Source organism: Microtus oregoni, unplaced genomic scaffold, assembly GCF_018167655.1.
Source record: "Microtus oregoni isolate MIOR12 unplaced genomic scaffold, Mior012 000118F_ref0000498, whole genome shotgun sequence".
Classification (NCBI taxonomy): Eukaryota; Metazoa; Chordata; class Mammalia; order Rodentia; family Cricetidae; genus Microtus; species Microtus oregoni.
The window spans coordinates 815,863-837,756 of record NW_024544747.1 but is presented as its reverse complement, the minus strand read 5'-3'; the positions used below and the strand labels follow the sequence as shown (position 1 = coordinate 837,756).

Genomic DNA, 21,894 nt, shown 5'->3' with positions numbered 1-21,894 from the left:
CACTCCCTCTGTGGTCAGAGGCTTCCATCTGAGCAGACCCAGAGTTTAAGGAGAAAGATGGCGGTTGTGAAAAGGGAATGAAAATAGAGCCAGTGTCTGGTCCCTTGGGAATGGAAGCCTAAGGTTCGGAGGCAAAAAGTGCGAGGCTAGGGAGAGAAGAAGGTCTCAGAGCAGCCCTGCCCCCATCCTAAGGTCTCAGAGCAGCCCTGCCCCCATCCTAGACCAATAGCTGGTGGTTCCTGGATGGAGAAGCAGGACAGGACAGAATACAGAGACTACTCGACCTCACTCCTCCTGGGATAAGACTATGTGCACTTAGTAGCCATGAAGGTCCAGGCAACAGGATCTTCCCCTCTGCCAACCTGTCTCGTCCCCAGCTGCTCAGATACCAGCACCCTCTAGGCTCTGAGCTCTCCCATGGAAGGACTTGACTACTGCCACTCTGCCTCCCAGCCCCTGGCACACCAGGGTGAGCACACCACAAAAAGATCAGCTGACTAAGGACTTGCAGTCCAAGATCACGCAGTCTTTGGGCGAGAATGAGAAGAGGAAGTTTGGTGTCTGTCTGTGTAACAAACACCCCTGAAAAGACTTCAGACCCAGACTACTTCGGAGACCCTCATCAAGGCTGCAATGTCTACCACTTCGGAGACCCTCATCAAGGCTGCAACGTTTGCACTTCGGAGACCCTCATCAAGGCTGCAACGTCCTGCACTTTTTCTACTTGCAGGCTGCTTTTGGCTGGAGACATTTTTACATGACCCGATATATACAATACGATACATACAATAGATATACACATCAAACTTTTAGCAATAAATCATAAAGAAATTGATTTTTAGACAATTACTTAGTATATATATAATTTTACCATGTGTTAAAGATTAGAGTAGATTTGATACTAGTGAGATGAATGAGCTTATTTATATATACAAGTGAGTATATGTACATATTTATGAAGAGTTAAACAGAAAACATCTTCAACATTTTCAGAATTGACTGGTATTTCAATTTTTATAATCATCAATGCTGGGACTGCCACCTCACATAAGAACACAAAATGGCAGACATATATACATATATATAACCATTTCAGAGACTGTTGGCATTTCTGCCCTCATCACAATTCAAAAGTTGACAAAAGAGACTTCATGAAGCTCAAGTCAACAATTCAAACATGAATTTTTAAAATCAAACATTTTATCACAATACAACCCAAAGATTTCACATGTGCAGGCTGAGGAGCAACGGTGGGGAAGTCTTTGTCTTCCGTAACAGTTAAGTCTCCACAAAGGCAGACCCTGTGAGTAGAGGGACACCAAACTGAGACGCACAGGGTCTCAAAGCTGAACCAAAGTGCCCTGGTGCCGTGTGACGCGATGGCATGCACGGTGTATGCCCTGGTGCTGTGTGACATGGTCGCATGCACGGTGTATGCCCTGGCGCTGTGTGACGCGATGGCATGCACGGTGTATGCCCTGGTGCTGTGTGACGTGATCGCATGCATGGTGTATGCCCTGGTGTTGTGTGATACAATGGCATGCATGGTGAATGGTGAGAAGTTAGACTGTAGTGAAGTCCACACCACACAGGGGACGCTGCCAGGAACAGCTCAGACTTATTTAGTGTTTGGTTTTAAACAAATTTTTTCATCATTATGCTTTCAGAAACCTTTTATTGCCAAATTTTTCGTGACCCCTATATTTAGTCACTGAAGCCCATATCAGGTGGCAACCTTCAGCTTAAAAGTCTAGACTCAGATCTAGTTCCATCAGGGTCAGGGGTCGGGGACAGAGGACCCTTGATGGCAGGACAGCTACACAGAGGAAAGGCTGTTCTAACTTCCAGGCACTCTGCTATCTCCCACCTCCACACCCACATCACACACACGGTGCAGCCATGCTTCCCAGATGGTGTGGCAGCCGCAGGGGGTCAGACTCTAGGCTCACCATCCAGGGGCTGTCTGGATTATCTGCAGGATTCCATCCCAGCTGGTCTGAGAATGAGAAAAGGATGGGTCGGAGGCAGAAGGACCGACGTCAAGGGACCTGACCACAACCCTCACTCCTGATATCCCCAGTTCACCTGCGACCATCTGCCTGGCTGGGTCCCACTTCATCTCTTGTTGGCTCCTTGATCTAAGGACATTTGCCTTTGTGGTCCAGTTTCGTCAACTGTAAAATGAAGGCCTACTGGGATGGAAGAGACCAGCACCAGAAGCAGTTGGCGGCCTGGGTAACCTTGGACCGTGACTCAACACTGGAAGTTTGTACTAATCTGTCAAACACTTGTCTGCCTTGCGGATTTGTGGTGAGTCCCACAGCATGTAACAGAACTAAAAATACCTTGGACCCGGGCGGTGGTGGCGCACGCCTTTAATCCCAGCACTTGGGAGGCAGAGACAGGCGGATCTCTGTGAGTTCGAGACCAGCCTGGTCTACAAGAGCTAGTTCCAGGACAGGCTCCAAAACCACAGAGAAACCCTGTCTCGAAAAACCAAAAAAAAAAAAAAAAATTAAAAAAAATACCTTGGAAAGGATAAAATGCCACCTAATCGGAAGAAAGTCTATGGGAGCTGAGTTCAAATCCTCCCTCAACCTCTCACACCATAATGGCCTTGGACATTTCTTTCCTTATTTATAAAAGGAAACATCTATCCCAGTGGAGAGATTGTTTTGCAGTTGATAATACATAGTTTCCAGCAATAAATGTTTGGATTTAAGGGTGGGGGCTGGAAACAGAACCAAGGCTTCTACAGACAACTGAACTAAGATCATTGAGAATTTTGGGACAGTGTCTCATCCAATTGCCCCAGGTTACTGAATTCACTCTGCAGCCCAGGCAGCCTCTGCAGTTACCATCCTCCTGCCTCAGTTTCCTGCACCTGCACAGTCACCCTGGAAACACAAGGGGACTGTGTTAGCTCCCCTTTGAGACACTTCGCCCACCCGCTGGATGCCAAGCCCTGCCCCTCCAGTGAGGTTTTATTGACATTGAAAGGAGAAGATCTAGTGCCCTGCCTGGAAGGAAAACTAAGCCAGCTTCCCCAGAAGCCCCAGGTGAGCCCCGATTCCCTCCCCCTCCCTGGGATCCGGCACCAAAGCAATAAGTGTCAGCAAAGGGAGACACTGGGCAGATCACAAGGGCCTGTGTTGACCTGGGATCTCCCGGTTCGTGCTTCTTGAGCTGGCCAGTGCATTACCACCTTGCCTGGCAAGTTGGGATTGTTTTTCCAACAGCTCGAGGAAGTTGCCAAGACTATCCAGAGTTGCCACACTTTGTTTGCTGGAGGATCTGGTAAAGGAGTGCCTGCACGGCTTGGCTACTGCCGCCAGCCTGAGTTCTAATCCCTCATGTGCCGAAATCTTCTGTAGGAAGATTGTTATGCAGCCCAGCACTCTGGACTTTTACTCTCCACCCACAAAAGACGGGGAATTGTTCCCGGGTAGTTACTTTAACCAGATTGTTCTCTGGTATTCCCCAGCAATGAAGAGGCTTAAGAGGTGCCAGGATAATTGTGGGTGGAGGAATAAAGTGGAAGATGGGAGTCATCAGCTCTAGGTCCAGGTGAGCAGGCAGCCCTTTCCACCCCAGGGCCTGCTGAAGGGGGAAAGTGTTATTTTTATACATGTGTAGAACCATGGATCCATTTCAGAAGAGTCACTGTTTTGTTCTAGAGGAGGAGAAGGAAAAGGGCAGAGGGGGGGGGATAGGAGGGTAGGAAGGAGAGAGGGAGGCAAGGAGGGATGAATGAAACTGTCACTCTGGGAATACTACCTCTGAATAAAAATTAACATTTTTTCTCTCCTTGATACCACATTGAAACAAAAACTATCACTACTGAAAATATTTAACCAACAACTAGTAAAAAAGAAAGCTAACACAGAGCAAGCTCAGGTTCAAGTAGAGCTTGATGAAGAGGCATGTATCTATGCAAACACAGATCAAGCTCAGGTTAGTCTAAAGCTTGATGAAGAAGCACGTGTCTATGCAAACACAGAGCAAGCTCAGGATCAAGTGGAGCTTGATGAAGAAGCACGTGCCTAAGCACAATCAATCACTTTATTACTAAGTCTCAGCTGGCGGCACTTATAATTTAGATTAATTATGGTCTCACACTTGATCACACCCAACCTCTGTCTGATTCTTAGATCTCTCCAAGGGCTTGTCGAGGACGGAATTTGATTCCCTACCATGGCCTTTGTTAAGAGGTTTTATGGTCAGACAAATTTAGGAAATGAAAATTCTGTAGTTCCTTGGAATTACAATAATGCCTATTAGCCCATTCACCTATTAAGACACCCTTAGAGGTTCACTGGGAAACAATCCTCCAACCTTTATTTAATCAGAGCTTAGTCATGAGTCACATTAGTATAGTATTCTTGGGGAAGCACTAGTCAACACCCATCCAAGATGGATAAGGTTGGCAAGACCAATGCCTGTTGTGGAATATCCTATCACACTTTAAACTCTGAGTTTGTGTTTGTGTTAAGTAAACTCAGCCTTGCATCAGGAGGTGGGGCCAGCAACTAGTTGACAGAAAGTAATCATAAAAAGAGGGAGTCTGGAAGATGGCTAAAGAGATGCACAGGAAGTAGTAGGGAGGGATTTTTGGTTTGGTGGAGCAGAAGGATGCCCCCTTTCTGAGACACCAGTGAAGAGGGAAGGTCAGCTAGTTGCTCCTCAAGCTCTCAGCTATCAGGTTTTCACCCCAGTCTCTAGCTACTGAGTCTTGCTGATAAATGGAACAATAGAGATTTAGTTGAAAACTACACTTGGTGGCAGCATCAGGAGGCAGATCCAGTGGGACATAAAAGTCTCACCAGGCCACTGCCTGAGAAACATGCCAGTAGCAGCAGAGCCACATGGCTGACTGAAGAGCAATAGATCCAGGTACAGCCACTGTGCCTGAGGAAAAACAACATTTTGGCAGCCAATATGGGGCACCAAATATAGTCAGACTTTCTTTAGACTGCCAGCTCCCAAATAATGACACAGAGACTTCTTATTAAGTTTGAAAACTTGACCTTAGCTTAGGCTTGTTCCCAAGTAGCTCTTAAAACTTATTAATCTTTCCATATTCATCTATGTTCTGTCACTTGGCTCATTACCTCTCCTCCTTATTGTACATCCTACTTCCTCTGTGTCTCACTGGTAAATTCCACCTCTTTGATTCTTCCTCCAAGTTCCTCTCTCTCCCCAGAAGTCTTGCCTATCCTCTCCTGCCTAATGGTTGGCCATTCAGTTCATAATTAAACCAATCAGAAGGTGCAATAGGCAGGCAAGGAAGGACAGAGACACATCTTCACACAGCATGATCAAATATCCCACAACAAATGCCAGGTAAGGGAATGAGGTCAACAACACTGACTGTGTCCCAGGACAGAAAAGCTTGCTTTAAGACAGGGTAGGAAGCTTACAGCCACCAAGGCCTGGACTTAAAAAGCAGGCAGAAAGACCTGGGGCATGGAAAATGGATTGAATCTCTTAGGACTGGCTCTATTCTTGTTTTTTTCTCCCCAATGATACATTTTGTTGGGTCTTTTCAAAAGCTATAAGCATGCTGCATTTTCTGGAATTCAACTGATTGCATTTCCTCCATATTTTTTCTTATATCTCAAAGAAATGGGAAACATGGAAGTCTTGGGAGTAGAAAGGTCTGAGTTCAAGTCCCAGCCTTGCTAGCTTCTGTTTGTGTGGCACATGGCAAATTATTTTGCCCCCAGATCTCAATTTACCATCTATTGAATAGGAGTTGGCATCACATCCTCCTAAAATTACAGTGGGACTGTTAAAGGCAATAGCAAAAAACCTTTACACAGGGCGGGTGCTCAAAATATATGGCAGGCATTGTGATTATAATTATAGGCCTTCCTAGAAACGGTCAGTTGTCAGTCCAAAGAGTAAAGAAGAATTCTGAAAGCAGCTCAGTTTAGGGTCAATGAAACACTGAAATCTATGAGTTGGACATGGTAGAATGTGCCTATAATCCTAGCACTGGGAAGACAAAGACGAAGAATCAGGGGTTCAAAGTCTCCCTAAACTACAAATTGTTCTAGGAAAGCCTGGGGCTACACAGCAGTGCCTGGATACCTAGATACCTATTTCAAGGAGAGAGAGAGAGAGAGAGAGAGAGAGAGAGAGAGAGAGAGAGAGAGAAACACCTTCAACTCTAAGATGATTTTTGCAATAAGTTGCAAGAAATCATGGTGTCTATCGTGGGAGCAATATTCTTCCATGTTGTCAGTTATAATAAAGCAGTCCCACACTAGCCCAGAACGGAGTATAACAAAGGGTTCTTTATTTAGGGGTAGACTCACAGATCACAGTCCTCTCCATAAGCAGGGAACAGGAACCGAATCCAGCAGCCAAAGTGCTACAAACATCTTTACATCTAGATATAGCACATTTGACCAAGCTCAGAGTGGACCAGTATCTTAAAGGCTATTGGCTGAAGGAGTTCCCACAGCACCTCCCCCTTTGTTTAAAATAAAAAGTCTAATACAAAACTATATACAACAAGAACAAATATCAAGTATAAAATTAGAATTACAACCAAAATAAACAATATCAAGCAAGAAACATACGTTAAATGTTTTAATAGTTATACTATCTAAGGAGTCTAAGTCTTGTATTAGAAATGGCTTGGCTATTTATGGTTGTGAGCCTAGCCTTTAACGGCTGAGCCATTTCATGAACTCTGAGCATTTGTATTTGTTTTCTCTGTTAAAGAGTTTATTTTCTCATGATAAAATGTTTTTATTGCCATATTTTTATGTATGGTGAGTGTTACACATGTTTTAAATTGTAAATGAAGCTAAATTTGGTGAAGACTGAACCCTATTATCTCCCCCGTCCCCAAGTTAGACAATGGGATACTTGTTTTCCACAAGAACTTGAGACTTAAGTTGCCACTTTTTGATGGGTTGACAGTAAATTTTAACCTTGTGTTTATGGGACCAATCTCGAGTCAGCTGTCTTTATAGGTAAGTGATGAAGTATTCTCTCAGTCAGGCAGCTCCAGTGACTTTGTAAAAACTTATTTTCTGGTCTTTTATCAATGTGAATGTAGTTTTCTCTCATAGTGCTCTGAACATAAATGTTAAGCTGTTATATTAGTGGGCTTTATGTAAGTTATATAGTGTTAATTTGGAACTTGGAAAAGCACTAGTGTGATGTAGGATCTTAGCATGTGCTCTGAGAGTTGAGGAAGAATTTTTTTTATGATCAGTAAATTTACCATGTAATATTGCTGTAAATGATAATGTGTACAGATACCCTGTTCATGTATTCAGTTGTAAACTTGTCAATATTTGCATTTCTATTGCTTTTTTATGGAATGAATAATTGCAAAAATAAAGATGTTTTAACTGAAAAAAAAGAAATGGCTTGGCTAAGTCATGAGAGGAATGTAACTTTGACTATCTAGTCTTTAACCCCATTAAAGACATGAGAAGGGAAACAATATTATTTGAGTAAACAGGAAGCTCAATCAAGCAACTTCCAAAAGGTGCAATAAATGGCAGATACAACCTGCTACCTGGGTAATCACCTAAAGTCTCATTTGCAACATTGGAGCAACCAACTTTAGCTAAGGCCTAGAGTAACTGACAGACTATTATCAGAGACAGGAAAAATTTTAAAACTGTCTTACCCTGTCTTGGCAAGGTTTGGCAGTCTTTTTTTTTCTTGTATTCCACTTGTCCACTCCAGACACTGTGCATTTTGTCAGTGGTCGAGGCATGGGCAGTTCTTTGCCCAAAGGCCAGTTTTGCCAAGAAGAAAACAAGCTCCAAGTGGAGTGTCTTTTGGTGCCCAACATTTTTTTGGGAATAGATCAGTGCTGCCAGGAGCAATCATGTCTCACGTCAACAGAACCCTAAATTAATTTTATTTGAATGCTGTATTTCTCAGTTCTTTGAAGTTCTATGTATGAAGAATACAATCTCTATGTATCTAAAGAACTTGATTAGTCTAACTCTAAGTATAACAAACATGGATGACTATTGACCAATAATTTTTAGTACCTATGTAGCTTAAAGACTAAGGCTTTATATTCGAATATTAAACAATCTTTAAACAATTGTGCAGCAAATGAGGACAATGACCTCAAAATGTAAACAATGTGTAAGTATCTGGATCAGAGGTAGAAATATATATTGCAATATGATAAATATATCCTAAGATTGCACCAAAATACAAAATATCTTAAGCAGATGTTGAAACAAGCATACATACAATATGACAAAATAACTTTGCATAGATGTACAAATATTTTGAACAGAAATAGGAGCATATTCAATATAACAAACAATTTAAATTTGTGTCAATATACAAGAATCTATACCAAAATAAATTGTCTATAAATAATAGCTCACTATTCACTCTGTTACTCACTATTATTAGTGGTATGAGTAAGCTCACACTAATCTACCTATTATCCCATCCAATTTCCTCTTTTTTTTAAAGAGCCTACATAATTCCACCCCAAACCCAATCCTATACCAATTGTAATTAACACCTAATAGATGTCCCTAACCCTGAGGATAAACTTTGTTGGGAGAGGGGACATCGTCTTCTTGAGTTGCTTCCATGCCCAGCGAACCAGCTTCCTTCCCTCACAAGTTACCTGAGTATGGGTGTATTGAGCACTGCACACATTCCAGAGGCAAGAGGATAATGTCTTAGTAAAAATAATTTTTCTTTTTGAATCTTTACTCCTGGAACTGGACTTGTAACTCATAGAATGTTTGCCTGAATTGAATCCCATCACTGCCTAAAATCTTATGGTGTCACACACCTGTGACCTGTGACCCCAGCACTGGGGAGGTAGTGAGCAAGAAAATACAGAGTTCTAGTAATCCTCAGATGTATGGTGATTTCAGAGCAATCTAGGCTACATGAATCTCTGTCACAAAAGGAAAGGAAAACCAAATCTTTATTTTTACCATGTGTCTGTGAAAAAATATATAACTGAGGCTGGAGAAATGGCTCTGCAGTTAAGAGCATTTGTTGCTCTTGCAGAAGACCCAGGTTCAGTTCCCAGCACCCATGTGTAGCTCACAACCGCCTGTGCCTCCAGTGCCCAGGGTCCAGTGCTGCATCTGACCAAGAGCTCTAGACACGCATGGTACATTTATATGTGTACAGGCAAAAAACACTCATACACATAAAATAAAAATAAGTATTTTTAAAAGAATATATAAATGGAGCGAGTGCCTGCTGCATACAAATTATTATTGCCTTTGGTTATTTACAAGATAATTTCTATTTATCACAAAACTCTGCAAGGTCATAATTTTAATTTCATTTTACAGAAAAAGATATGAGGTTAATTAGCTTGCTAACCCAAGAATTTGACCAAACTATCTAGTTCCGAGGCCAGATATGAATCCACAGAATCTTTTTATGTCTGTGTGGACTTCAGCAAGTCAAAACACATCCTCTCTGGGTCAAAAGGTGGGCACCTAAAGAATGCAGTTGTAGAATATGATGACTAGATTTGTCTTGAAGCATCAGCCTGTGCTCATTAAAATGGTTTAACCCTCATGAATGCCTCTGTCAGAATGAAAGCCATCCCTTATCAAGGTGTACACACACACACACACACACACACACAGAGAGAGAGAGAGAGAGAGAGAGAGAGAGAGAGAGAGAGAGATGCACAAACGTGCCCACTACCCACCCGAGCCCACCCACCTATCCCCATCCCCGATGCCTGTGTGCCTGTGTTAATCTCCTGCTAGAGATTTATGGCTACTCAACACTTCTAAGATATGTTAGCCTCACATTCCAGAACCACAGAACACACCAGGCGACCCCAGAAGGACTCAGCCAGCCTGTTTAGCAACATAGCAGAGCAGTTACAAGGGTAGGATTTAGGGCCCAGCTCTGCCACTTCCCATCAGTCACGTTGCTGTCCCCCTAAGCCCCAGTGTAAAGAATGAGGTAATTACCACCTGCCTCCTGTGACACCCATAGGGACTAAGTGAGGTGACAGCAGGAATGTCTGCCACCCACAAAGGCCAACCAGATCATCTGCTGTTTTCAGCACATATCCGGACAACAGGACAATTTGAAGAGTCCACCGACCCTTTCAGCATCTCACTGGCCTGGGAGAGTCCTTAGGGCTTGCCTATCAAGTTCTGTACTGGTCGGTGAGGGGTTTGAGGTGAGCCAGGCCCCTCCAAGCACCCTCCACTCTGGTGTGGAGACAGGCAAGAGAAGTAGCGTAGCACATGACGGAAATGGCAACAGCACGTGTGAGGGTGTAGACAGACAGACAGACATGTCCCCACATGTCTGGAGTTCTCCAAGGAGTGGAAATGACTGCGGGTAGAGACCAAGTTCTTGGTAAAAGGCATGCTGGCATAAAACTGTGCTTTGTAGCCGTCCATGGCCCCGACAGCTCATTTGCACGGGATTGAGGCTGGGGAGGTGACCTAGGGGTTGAGTGCCAACTTCAGTTTCAGCACCCACATCAACCAGCTGTAACTGTGGTTCCAGGCAATCCAGTGTTTTCCTCTGGCCTCCATGAAACCCACACACATATGGAATACACTCACACAGACACATGTGTACACATAAATGAAATAAATACGACTTTAAAAGGGAAAAGGTCCTCACATTGGGCTTTGCAGTTGTGTGGTTTATTTCATATGACTTTGTCCAGAATTTAAAAAAAAAAAAAAATAAGAGTACTTCCAAGGCCTGGAGAGACGGCTCAGCAGTTACACCACTTGAAGCTCTTGCAGAGGACCTAGGTTCAGTTCCAAGTCAGGCAGCTCACAACTACCTAGAAATCCATTTCCAAGGGATCCAATACCCTCTTCTGGCCTGTACACACGTGTTACACATAAAGTCATGCAGGTGCACACAGATGATGATGATAGATAGATAGATAGATAGATAGATAGATAGATAGATGTTAGATAACAGGTGACAGATGTATCTCAAACTAATTATTAAACAATTATTAAATACGAAAATTATTTAAATTATAATAGGAATTTCCACTTTACAACAAAGTTCTCATGAGCTGGAATGTGATTGCTCATACCTGCAGTCCCAACAATCAGGAGTAGAGGCAGGAAGATTGCCTGAAAATTTAGGGGTCCCTGGGCTCTGCAGTGATGTTGAGGTCAGCCTGGATTACATAGTAAAGTTTCCGGCTGCAAGGGCCATACAAGCAGGATTCAGCCAAGATAAAGACATGTGTATATACACAAACAAACAAACAACAGACTGCTCTCCAGCCCAGAAGGGTCTCTTCAGCTCGGCTGCAGCATTGTCCTCCAGCTCAACACGGGGCTGAGGTGAGCTGTTGTCTTGTGCAGGCTCCCCAGCAATGGAGCCATTGGCGTCTCATGTGACCTCTACAGGGGCAGACCTGTAAGCTGTGGGATGCTTAGTAACACCTCAGCCTCTGAGATATCATTTATAACAGCCACAGATGTCCTGGACACTGCCCCTTGTTGGAGAGGGGAGCTGCATCACATGTCTCGCAAGCCACGGCTTTATTGACTTGCAGAGCCTGCCCCATCGCTGGAGATGTCACCATTTAGCTGGGACATGCTGTCAAGTGTACCAGCTGCTCAACCATGGCTTCCTAGGAGAAGCAACTTCTCCTCCAGCCTGTAGTCCAGGTGACTAGCTTGCCCTTAGCCAGTGTGTGTGTATGTGTGTGTTGGAAAGCATGTAAGGGAGATACACAAAAAAACATATAAAATACACAAAAAGATTTCAGATCTGAATCTGAAAGTGTCCCCACGTGTGGCCTTTGTCGACAGAGGATGCACTTGGACTGAAGGGCTGAGCGGGCAGAGAGGAGTGACCTAAATACCACCAGATGAGATTTCTGGGGACCAGTTGACAGAAATCCTACCTACTGAGCCAAACAGGGATGTGGAGATCTACTCCAAATTACCCCCAACTTGACATCCACCCCTTCCTGAGAGCATACACAGAGGGCACCGCACTGCTTCCGGGTCCTTTTGGGAGACAGCCCCAGTTCCCTTGTGGCTGTGGCTATCACCCACACTGTAGGCATTCACTATGACCTGGGGCCTGCAGCCCAGCAGGAGTCTACAAACACCTCGGTGTCAGGGAGGAGTGGTGAGGGGAAGCTGGCAGACAGAGGGAGTCCTGGGTAGAAACTGATCTCTCTTGTCACCACAAGAGGATATGCCACTCCACAGATAAGGATGAGAGGCGGGGTACAAAACAGAGAGCTCAGGAATCCCAGAGAGCCAAAGAGATTTGTGACCACTGTCCAGTGGCTCCAAGTCCCTAATAAGAGTTCAAGCATCAAGTTATCCATACTTCCCAGATGCTGTAAACTCCCCCTACCGCAAAAGTGTGCTTTGGGACGACCTACTTGAAGAATGAAAAGGCTGATCAAGCACAAGAGAGCAAGCTGAAGTCCAGCACCAAAGAGCCCATGGACAGCCAGCATAGAGCGGTAACCATGCAAGCGTTGAGCAGAGTCTGGCAGGCCCCTGCAAGTGCCATCAGCCTAGATTAGAGATAGGCAGGGCTAGGTAGAGACTATACAGTTAATCATAGTGCTTACTCCTTTGGTCTTGGTACATCTTCCTGCTCTGCTCCCCTGGGACAATGACAACTCTAAGAAATAGCCCTATCTGCCATAAACTCCTCATGGGCTTCCTATGCCACCCCTAGAGGTCTACCTAGAAAGTGGGGCTTTGTTGGGGACTGCAGACCCTCAGACCCTGAATTTTCTATCACCCCTTTACTCTGCTGGAGTAAACAACTTGTTTTCCTATGCTTGCAACTTCTCTGAGCACGAGACCCTCATGAATTCCTGATAACAAGGAAGTGGTTTCTGGAGGACTTACAGCTGAAAAATCCCGAGAGCTAGGGTGTGGCCATTAGTCAAGGAGAGGACTATATAAGCTGCCCTCGAACATAATAAAATTGGCATTCAAGAGTGACCCGTGTCTCTGTGTGTTTTTTAATCCCCAGACCCTTGCCCGGTCACAGTTCCAGGTGGTACAGGTGCCACAGGGCTTCCTAAGATGAGCAAGGCAGGGGCATAGGCTAGAGTCCAGTGAGGGCAGGGGCATAGGCTAGAGTCCAGTGAGGAGCAGCAACGGGCAGCAGCCACTCTCCCGGGATGAGACTCACTGTGGACAGTACCCCGAGGAGGGCTAGGCCTGCTCTGAGTTTTTCCTGGAGCCTCTTTAGCTCCCCCTAACATCTCATTTTAGAAAACCTGGACCACTTTGTAACCTGGCTGATGGTCCTCTTCAATCTGACTCTCAGTATCAGGCTTGGTATATCTCACCCGAGCCCCCTTTTTTTCCTTCTGGATGAGCCATAAGTCCCTAGGGTTTTCAAAACTACCCTTGTCATCCAAATACCAAGGAGCCTCTCTGATCTGGTGGGGCTCCCTCAGAACACCCATCTCCAGCTACCGTCAGACACCTCATCTAGACGTCTCATGAACAGCTCAGCCTGTTTGTCCAGGAGATCTCTTCATACCCATCCCAACCTCCCACCCTTGCCTGGCGACAGCTCACTGCTCTCCCATTCAATCCATTATCAGTCCTGTCATTTCTTCAGCTGGAACCTAGCACCTTTTCTCCACATATTAACCACAACCTAAAATTATCTCACTTGTGGCTGTCTATGTTTTTGTTCTTAAACTACTTAAAATCAGAGAGGGCTATATTTCACTATTGCTTACCAACTCGTCCCTAGAATTTCCCCGGCGTCTGACATAACAAACACTGTATGAGTATTAGCTGTAGGAAGCAAGGGATCTACTGATGACGACCTTGTCCTGGATGAAGCAGCCGTCATCAGTCTGGCATGATCCCACAGGGCCAGCCCGCTTTTCTACGTCAGACACTGAGATGTCTCACCTGTCCCGACTCAAAACGAGGTGTGAGCCTTTCTAGAAGGTCGCTGTTGTGGCACCGAAGTTGACTCTCTCCAGCCCTTATCTGCAGGTTTCCTTTGTTTGACTACAACTTTCCATTTCTGAGAAGCTCTCTCCTTCAGCCTAAGGAGGAAATATCAGTCCCCTGGCCCGTCTTAAGTAAAGGTTTCTGTCCATTGTTTGTGTGTGCTCTCGGTGCCCAGGCAGCAGGCCATGGCCAGATGGAACCAGTGAAATCTCACTCAGAGACAGTGTGGGGAAGTAGGAGCCCGGACTCAAGATACCCCAAGAGCCTAAGGGAGTTGTTCCACCCCTCCATTTAAGAAAAAGAGTCAGGACTTTGGAACCCTTCTCCTAAGTCCCTTCCAGGAAGGGGCTGTGGGATTCCTGAGCTGAAGAGAATCTTTCACCATGCTTCCTTCACCACAGGACTTCTCTGAACCTCCAGCATGTTCTCCTAAGAGAGACCTTTCCCAGTCAAGAAACCCTTTATCACCAGGTGGTGGTTTTGCAGGCCTTTAATCCTGGAGGCAGGTGAATCTCTGTGAGTTTGAGGCCAGCCTAGTCTACAGAGCGAGTTCCAGGACAACCAAAGTCACAGAGAAATCCTGTCTTGGAAAAACAAACAAACAAACAAACAAACAAACAAAAAACCTTTATCCCAGAGTGTGCCAATGTGCTGTGTGCATGATGGAGCTTTCAGCTGAAGACATCTGCAGCCCTGGGGTTCTAGCAATTTTCTCTGTGCACCTTTTTGGGGGACAAACTTTTAGGATGTCAGATTCAGTGAGGATCAGCACCCTACGAAGAAACACTCTGTTTCCAAGGCCTTGCTAGTTCCCACAGTTGAAAGCACCAGGAGAAACTGGATGTCTAGGTGCTCCAGCCTCCCTCCTAGAAGCAAGAGAGGCCCACAAGCCCTCCCCACATGCTCCAAGGATAAATTAGCCAGCCTGTCCATTTGGTTACACTCAGTGAATAGGTTCCTGGGGAACAGGGTGCAGAGAATGCTCACAGAGCTGGTGTAAGTCACAATGTTCTTTATTGACAACAGAACGGCTGCGCCGGGGACTGTGTATAATATCCATCACTTCCACCAAGGTGGGGAAGATACTGTAGGGAATCAGAGGACGGCAGATGCGGTCACAGCAGAACAATCACAGGCACAGAATGGCACCAGGGAGAGGGACATTTGTAATCTTCACATGGGCTTCCACCAGGATCTAATGGAAGAGCCAGGGCTTCCAGCCTTCCAGGAAAGAGGGTGGACTGCTGGGGGATGCTGATTTGTGGGGGGAGCAGATGAAGAGAGGTGCTCTGGGGTGGCCGCACTGCTGGCAAGCTCTTTATTTGGAGTAGAGCCTGGAGGGCTGAGAGAGATCGACACTGCCACCTCCATTGCTGCCTGAGCTGAGTCCTCCACCACAGACTCCACGACTACCCCTGGAGGCGTGGCCAAAGCTGCTGCCACCATTAAAACCACTGCTACCAAACACACTGCCAAATCTACTGCCATTACTGCTTGCCAGGTGAACATCACTTCCTGTGCCTTGTCCAATACCAAAGACACTTCCGTAACCACCACTTGACAAGGCCAAGGCACTACTGCTGCTGTTGCTGTTGACTGCAGCTGTGGGGAAAACAGGACAGCAGTCAGCACCCTGGCATCCACTCCACTGAGTTATACATGAGCCACCAGACCCAGGAAGATCGGCAGTGATCATGAACATTAACTGGGAGACACCACACATCAAGTCAATTCAAATAACAAAATGATTCCTTGTATATGCCATCAACTCTACTGTCTGTCTGTTCTGTCTGTCTGTCTGTCTGTTTTTTGAGTCAGGATCTCACTACGTAGCCCTGGCTGGCCTTGAACTCTCTGCCTCTCAAGTGCTGGGCTTGAAGGCATGTATATCATCACACCCTGCCATCAGCTCTCTTCTTTTGTGCTGCTCGGGATTAACCCAGGGCCGCGTCCATGCTGGGTTCTACCTCTGAGCCACATCCCCAGCCCAATATAGTCAATCCTTAATGACACCTGTGAAGGTCACCCAGCATCAGAAATTTTCCCCACTGGCCATTTGAAAGTGGCCTGAAGGCTATAAGATGGCTCAGGAAGAAAGGGGTCTTCCTGGCGAGCCTGACAGCCTGAGACACCTCGTGATGCAGAAGACATGACTCCCACAAGCTGTTCTCTGACTCTCAATCAGGCATGTGCACTCACAGACACACATAAAATACATAAATACTAAAAAAAAAATCATAACTATATATAGGAGGAGCCCAGAACAAAGAGAAGAACTAGTCCACTGGCCTTCCATCCCCAGAATGTCCCTGTAACTTCCATAGCAACTAGGCAGGACAGTTTTATAAAAGTCAACTTGACACGAGCTAGAGTCATCTGAGAGGAGGGAGTCTCAACTGAGAAATAGCCTCCACAAGATCAGGCTGCAAGCAAGCCCGTGGGGCGTGTTCTTAATCAGTGACTCATGAGGAAGGGCCCAGCCCATGGTGGGTGCGGCCATCCCTGACCTGGTGGTCCTTAGTTCTATAAGAAAGCAGGCTGAGCAAGCTATGGGGAGCAAGCCAGTAAACAGCTCCTTTCCATGGCCTCTGCATCAGCTGCTGCCTCAGGTTCCTGCCAGGCTTGAGTTCCTGCCCTGGTTTCCTTCCGTGATGGACTGTGGATGTGGGTAAGCCAGATCAACCCTTCCCTCCTCAACTCTCTTTAGTCATGGTGTCTTATCATAGCAGTAGTAACCCTAACAAGACAGGAACTGTTCTAAGTTAGTTTCTACTTCATGTATTAGTACAGATGTTTTAGAACCAGGCTTTCTTGTGATAACTTGGGCTACTCACAGATGCTGACAGCACTCTGGTACCCTCCGGACATTCTGTTTGAGAAAGCAAAAAGATGGGTCCATCACAAAGTAGTCTGCAGCAAGGCCATGGTCAAGGTGATAGCTAGTTACTATAACTGAACTCAATGGCCCCGGGCAGCTTCATCCACACAGCTGTGTGTCGCAGCAAAAAAAGCTGTGTACTCTGGTTGCATATACCCCTGGGCTACCATGGAGGGAGTGGACTGGAGAGACAAGGGCCAAGGGATGAGTTCTTTGTGGCAGGCCTCTGCTGCTACTCACTTGGTTACTTGTGTAGTCCTCAGGCTATGACACAGATCAGGAATATTAGAAGCTCACCTGTACTCAGCACCCTTCAGCAGCTGGCGGTAGGCAGCGATCTCTGTATCCAAGGTTATCGTGACATCCAACAGTTTCTGCTAGTCTCTCCGCAGCCTGACAAGGTCATCTTTGCCCTTCTTCAGGGCAACCTGTGAGTCTTGAAGCTTGGTGTTGGCATCCCTGAGGGCTGTCTCCCCATGCTGCTCAGTTTCTGTGATGGATGTCACCAGCTTTTCGTTCTGGGGTCAGTGAGGGGAGTGGGTAGAATGAGCCCAATAGGGTAGTTCCAGGCTCTCTGCAACTTAGAATGGACTAGCCCATATTAAAGTTGGGGAAGGATACCCTTCCCCTGGTTATCTTTATCTTCTCTATCCATGGAAACATTTTCTCACTGTTAGCCAACCTTTTAGATGAACTTAGTCTTTGAGCTTCCCAGAGAGCCATCTATCTTCGAAAGTCCCTTCTTGGAGGGACTTTCCAGGCAATAGCATCCAAACCATCCCACCTGCTTTTTGGCATTCTCCACCTCTGCCTGAAGCCTCTGGATGATCCTACTGAAGTCTTCCATCTGGTCGTTGATGCTCCTCAATTCCTCTTGACGCCTGCCAGCTGTGCTCTGGAGCTCCCCCAACTAGGCAGCAGAAGGGAAGAAGGAACGCTAAACACATCTGTGCCTAACCAGTTTCTATACCCCATGCCACCCACCAAACTTAGAGGTGCCAGTAAGCTTTTATTAAAATAATATTCAATAAAATTTTAATGAACCAAGCAGAGGCATCCCGAAGGCGGCAAAGAAGAAGACATCTTGGCTATTGTATTAGATGATTCTTCCGTGAGTAAACTAGAAATGGTCCCATAGAGCCTGGGAGGAGACAGTGTTAAACTTTGTGCAACAAGCAACCATCAAACTCCAGAAGACAGACAAATACAGATTTATCTAGGGACCCCTCCACAGCTGTCTCACAGGCCAGAGCTTCCTTGACTCCTAGTGAAGCCCATGAGAGGTAACTGATACCCACCTTGGTCTGGTACAGCAGCTCAGCCTCTACCTTGTCCCTCTGGGCAATCTCTTCAAACTGGATACGGATCCCAGAAATGATGCTACGCAAGTCCAGGCTGTGGTTGTTGTCCATGGAGAGGACCATAGATGTGTCATTGGCATGGTCCTGGAACTGGGATAAGTCCTGCCAACACAGAAGGGGCTCATTCAGTTTCGGGGCCTCAGGGCCACGACAACTGCCTCCTAACAACAATCCCATTCCCTGACCCTTAGCTCAGAATGCATGTGTGGCCCAGCCTGCCCCAGACATTCAGAGAGCCACAGTCTGCAGTCCATCCTGCTGAGCAGCTACAAGGGGCTTCACCTCTAGGCTCATCCACAGTCTCCCAGGCCGAGCACCAAAAGTACCAGGTTCACATCTGAAAGCATCACCTCTCTCTCTCTCTCCTGCATCCTCACCTCAAAGAGATTCCTCAGAAAACTGATTTCTTTTCTTAGAGTATCCACATTGGCCTGAAGCTTCATCTCGGTCATGTGGGCAGATTCCACACTCTGAGAAAAACAGGAACACAAAGGCCTTATTACCCCCAAACTGAGATTGCAACAATTGGGCTTGGAGAGGGTGGGGAGACCTGGCTGTGCCAACACAGACGGTTCTCATTCATAAGCGGGCTCCACATAAAGGGTGCCTCCTATCTCACAGGAATGGGATGAGGACAGTCAAGAGTTCAGGACCAGTGGACTGGTTCCTAAGGGCCTTCAGAAGAAGCTCCTGGCTGCTGAGCCTGACAGGAGAGCAATGGACCTTGCCTTCCAGCTGGGACCCTGTGTGAATAAACCAGGAAGTGCTCTGTCGTCCCTACCTTCTTCAGAGCCGCGGAGTCATTCTCAGCAGCTTTTCTTTTATTGATTTCTTTCTCATATCTGTAAACATAAAAGTGGACTTGCTGGGTTTATTTTGTTTGGGATGGTTTTGGTTTGTTTGGGGGGGGGTATACATATTATAATACGTGGTGGAAGCCACAGCACACATGGAGGTCAGAGAACAGCCTTGACCCATCTTTTGACCCTCTATACCTTGTATGACACAGATTCTCTTTTGGTTTGCAGTTGTGTATCCCAGGTAAGCTGACCCACAGGTTTCCAGGGGTCCACCTGTCTCCACCTCCCATGTCACCACAAGATCACTGGTATTATAGACACATGTCACTGGCTTTTATGTGGCTTCTGGGGATCCAAGCTCCAGCCCTCATGTTGGCATGGCAAGTGTTTTATGGCAGAGCCATCTCCAACACCACCGCTCTCTGTCCCCACCAGCCTGACCTTTCGGGTGAGGGCCTCCTCTTCACTGCCTCTGAGTTAGTGAAGGGACCCAGTCACACCAGTCTGCCCGGAAAAACTGTCCTGGTTTTAGCTCTGAAAGTTCTGCATTCCAGGAAAGCCTCCATTCCAAACCTCCAGGTCTACAAATTGCCATCCCTCGAGCTTCCTCAGAATCTTTCACATCCTAGAACTAGGAGCCTCCTCAACCTGGCTCGTGAGGAAGTGCTTCCTCTCTAATAAGCCTATCTCTCTTGCAACGAGTTCTCTGTCTAGACTCTGTCTATGCTTGGAGAAAGAAGGTGCCAGCGACCTCATGACACCCCCCGCCCCCCGTGCACATGAAAGGAAGACATTGCTGCACAGCAGTCGGAAAGAACTCGGGCAGTACCAAGACTCTGGGAGGGGTGGCCCCTGCTATCTTCTTGCTCCACTTGTCACTCACTTCTTTGTGTAGTCTGCCACTGTGCCCTGCAGATTCCACAGCTCTGCATCCAGGTGGCCTCTCTCCAAAGTGATGTCATCCAAGTCACCTTGCAGAGAGCTGCTAAGAAGCGAGAGTCAAGGCTTGGGAGGGAACTGGGGCCCTGCTGCTGGAGCTGCTTCCATGTGGCCTCCAGGGTCTTGTTCTGTCGTTCCACGAAACGTGCCTACAGGACAGAGGGCAGCAATGATAGGCAGCGCTGCAGAGCCGTGGAGACCTTCATTAGTTAGTACAGGTTCCAGGTCCGCCTGCTCCAAGGCAGATGTGAAGCTGGGCTCTTCCTACAGCTGTACAAACTGTGGCCAGGTAGGTCATCACCCAGGGCATTGAGTAAAACACAGTTTGAAAAATCACAGAGGAAGAGTCCCCACACACAAGATAAGGACATGTAAAGGGAACCCCTTGATTTTCTGGGAACTTTAACATGATCCTGACTCCCCAAAATACAGTGCACTCTGCAAAACCACTCTGCAGCAGTGTTTTTATCACAGAATCCAGGGCCACCGCAGCCCTCCAGGCTACAAGCCACTAAGAACATCCCCTAGTTGACATATCCATCAGCACAATGTCACTTCTCTTCAGCTTAGAGCGGAAACGGCCCCAAGTAAGCTATACCAGGCTAGAGTGAGCCACAAAGTGGGTCACAACCTTCTATGCTAGGTTGAGTCGAGGTGCACAAACTTCCCGCAGCCTCCCGAGACTAGGGGTCAACTTCGAACTCTCTAAATCTTCCTGGACATCAGACACTTGGTGGGCACAGCAATTCGGAGAGAAAGGACATCATGAAAAGCCTCAAAGGGTGATTTAAATTCCCAGTGCTTTGGTTCCAGGTCAGAGCCTTCTTGGCCAATGATGCCCTAGACTTGGGTTCGGCAGACCCAGACCTACACAAGGCTCCGGGAGGGAGACTTGAGCAGAAGTTCAGACAAGCAGCACAGGGTGTTGTTTGGGTCTTGCCACACCTGTGCACATCCTACCTGACTAAAGCAGCAAAAGCGTCAGTCCTGAATATCTTCCCTCCTATCTTCCTTCCTAGGCTCTGCCTAGGCCCTCACCCTCGAGCCTGGTCCATGCAGACACATTTAAACCGTGTCTAAATAAAAATCTCAAAGTCTCTAGGAATGGGAGTCAGAATTGCATTACCTTGTCAAGGAAGCAGGCGAGCTTCTCGTTGAGGGCCTTGATGAGTTCACTCTTTGACCTTCATTTTCACAGTCTGGGTGTTGGTCTCCACATTGAGGGGCTGCAGGAGGCTCTTGTTGATGGTCACTTCCTGAATTATCCCAGGGCCAAAGATTCTAGGTCTACCAAAAACACCAGCCAGTCCAAAGTCACCAGGTCTCCCGATGCCACCTCCCATTCCTCTGCCACCACCAAAGCCATCCCCAGAGCCAGTGTCATAGCTTCCCAGAAGGCCACCGAAGCTACCAGTCTGAGAGCCACCAGCTGCCACACTGACAGAGACTGGCCTGCCACTACCCATGCCGAATAACATTCTGCTCCCAAAAGCAGATCCTCCACTCTGAGTCCCATAAGCCTTTACACTGGCTGCCCCAGAGCAAGCTATATAGTTCTTCCTGGTGCTGCCAAATTCCACAGCTGACCAGCAGGAGAAGCCCTGGCTCCCACCATAAGGTGTCTTATAGACTTGCCTGATCATGGTGAGGAAGCTGGTGACAGACAAATATGCAGAGCAATCAGGGACACTAAGATTGGGCAGAAGAAAGCAGAGGAATAAAGGTCTGGAGAGAGTGAGTCCCTTTATATGCATCTGACCAAGGAAGGGACAGAAAATTCATCCCAAAAGCTTGTGTTCCCAGCCACAAAGCACACCTTGAAGCTAAGTGAATGTCCAAGTAGCAGGCTTTCCTGGCAGGGCTCCACCCCCATGCACAGATAATTCATCCTAAAAGCTTGTGTTTCCAGCCACAAAGCAGCCTTGAAGCTAAGTGAATGTCGTGTACAGCCCTTCTCAGTTTAACCACACAGGGGCCAAGAGGCC

General features: G+C 46.7%; 1 protein-coding gene across 1 annotated transcript; it reads right to left on the bottom strand.

Annotated features, from left to right (window-relative positions):
- Nucleotides 1-15,505: 15,505 nt before the first annotated feature.
- Nucleotides 15,506-21,552, bottom strand: LOC121444186 (keratin, type II cytoskeletal 3-like). The gene is given in 11 exon segments (XM_041645983.1): nucleotides 15,506-15,533; nucleotides 17,107-17,327; nucleotides 17,594-17,719; nucleotides 18,108-18,272; nucleotides 18,326-18,328; nucleotides 18,548-18,640; nucleotides 18,952-19,012; nucleotides 19,854-19,959; nucleotides 19,962-20,058; nucleotides 21,036-21,084; nucleotides 21,086-21,552. Coding segments are annotated over 11 exon segments (1,416 nt in total).
- Nucleotides 21,553-21,894: the final 342 nt, after the last annotated feature.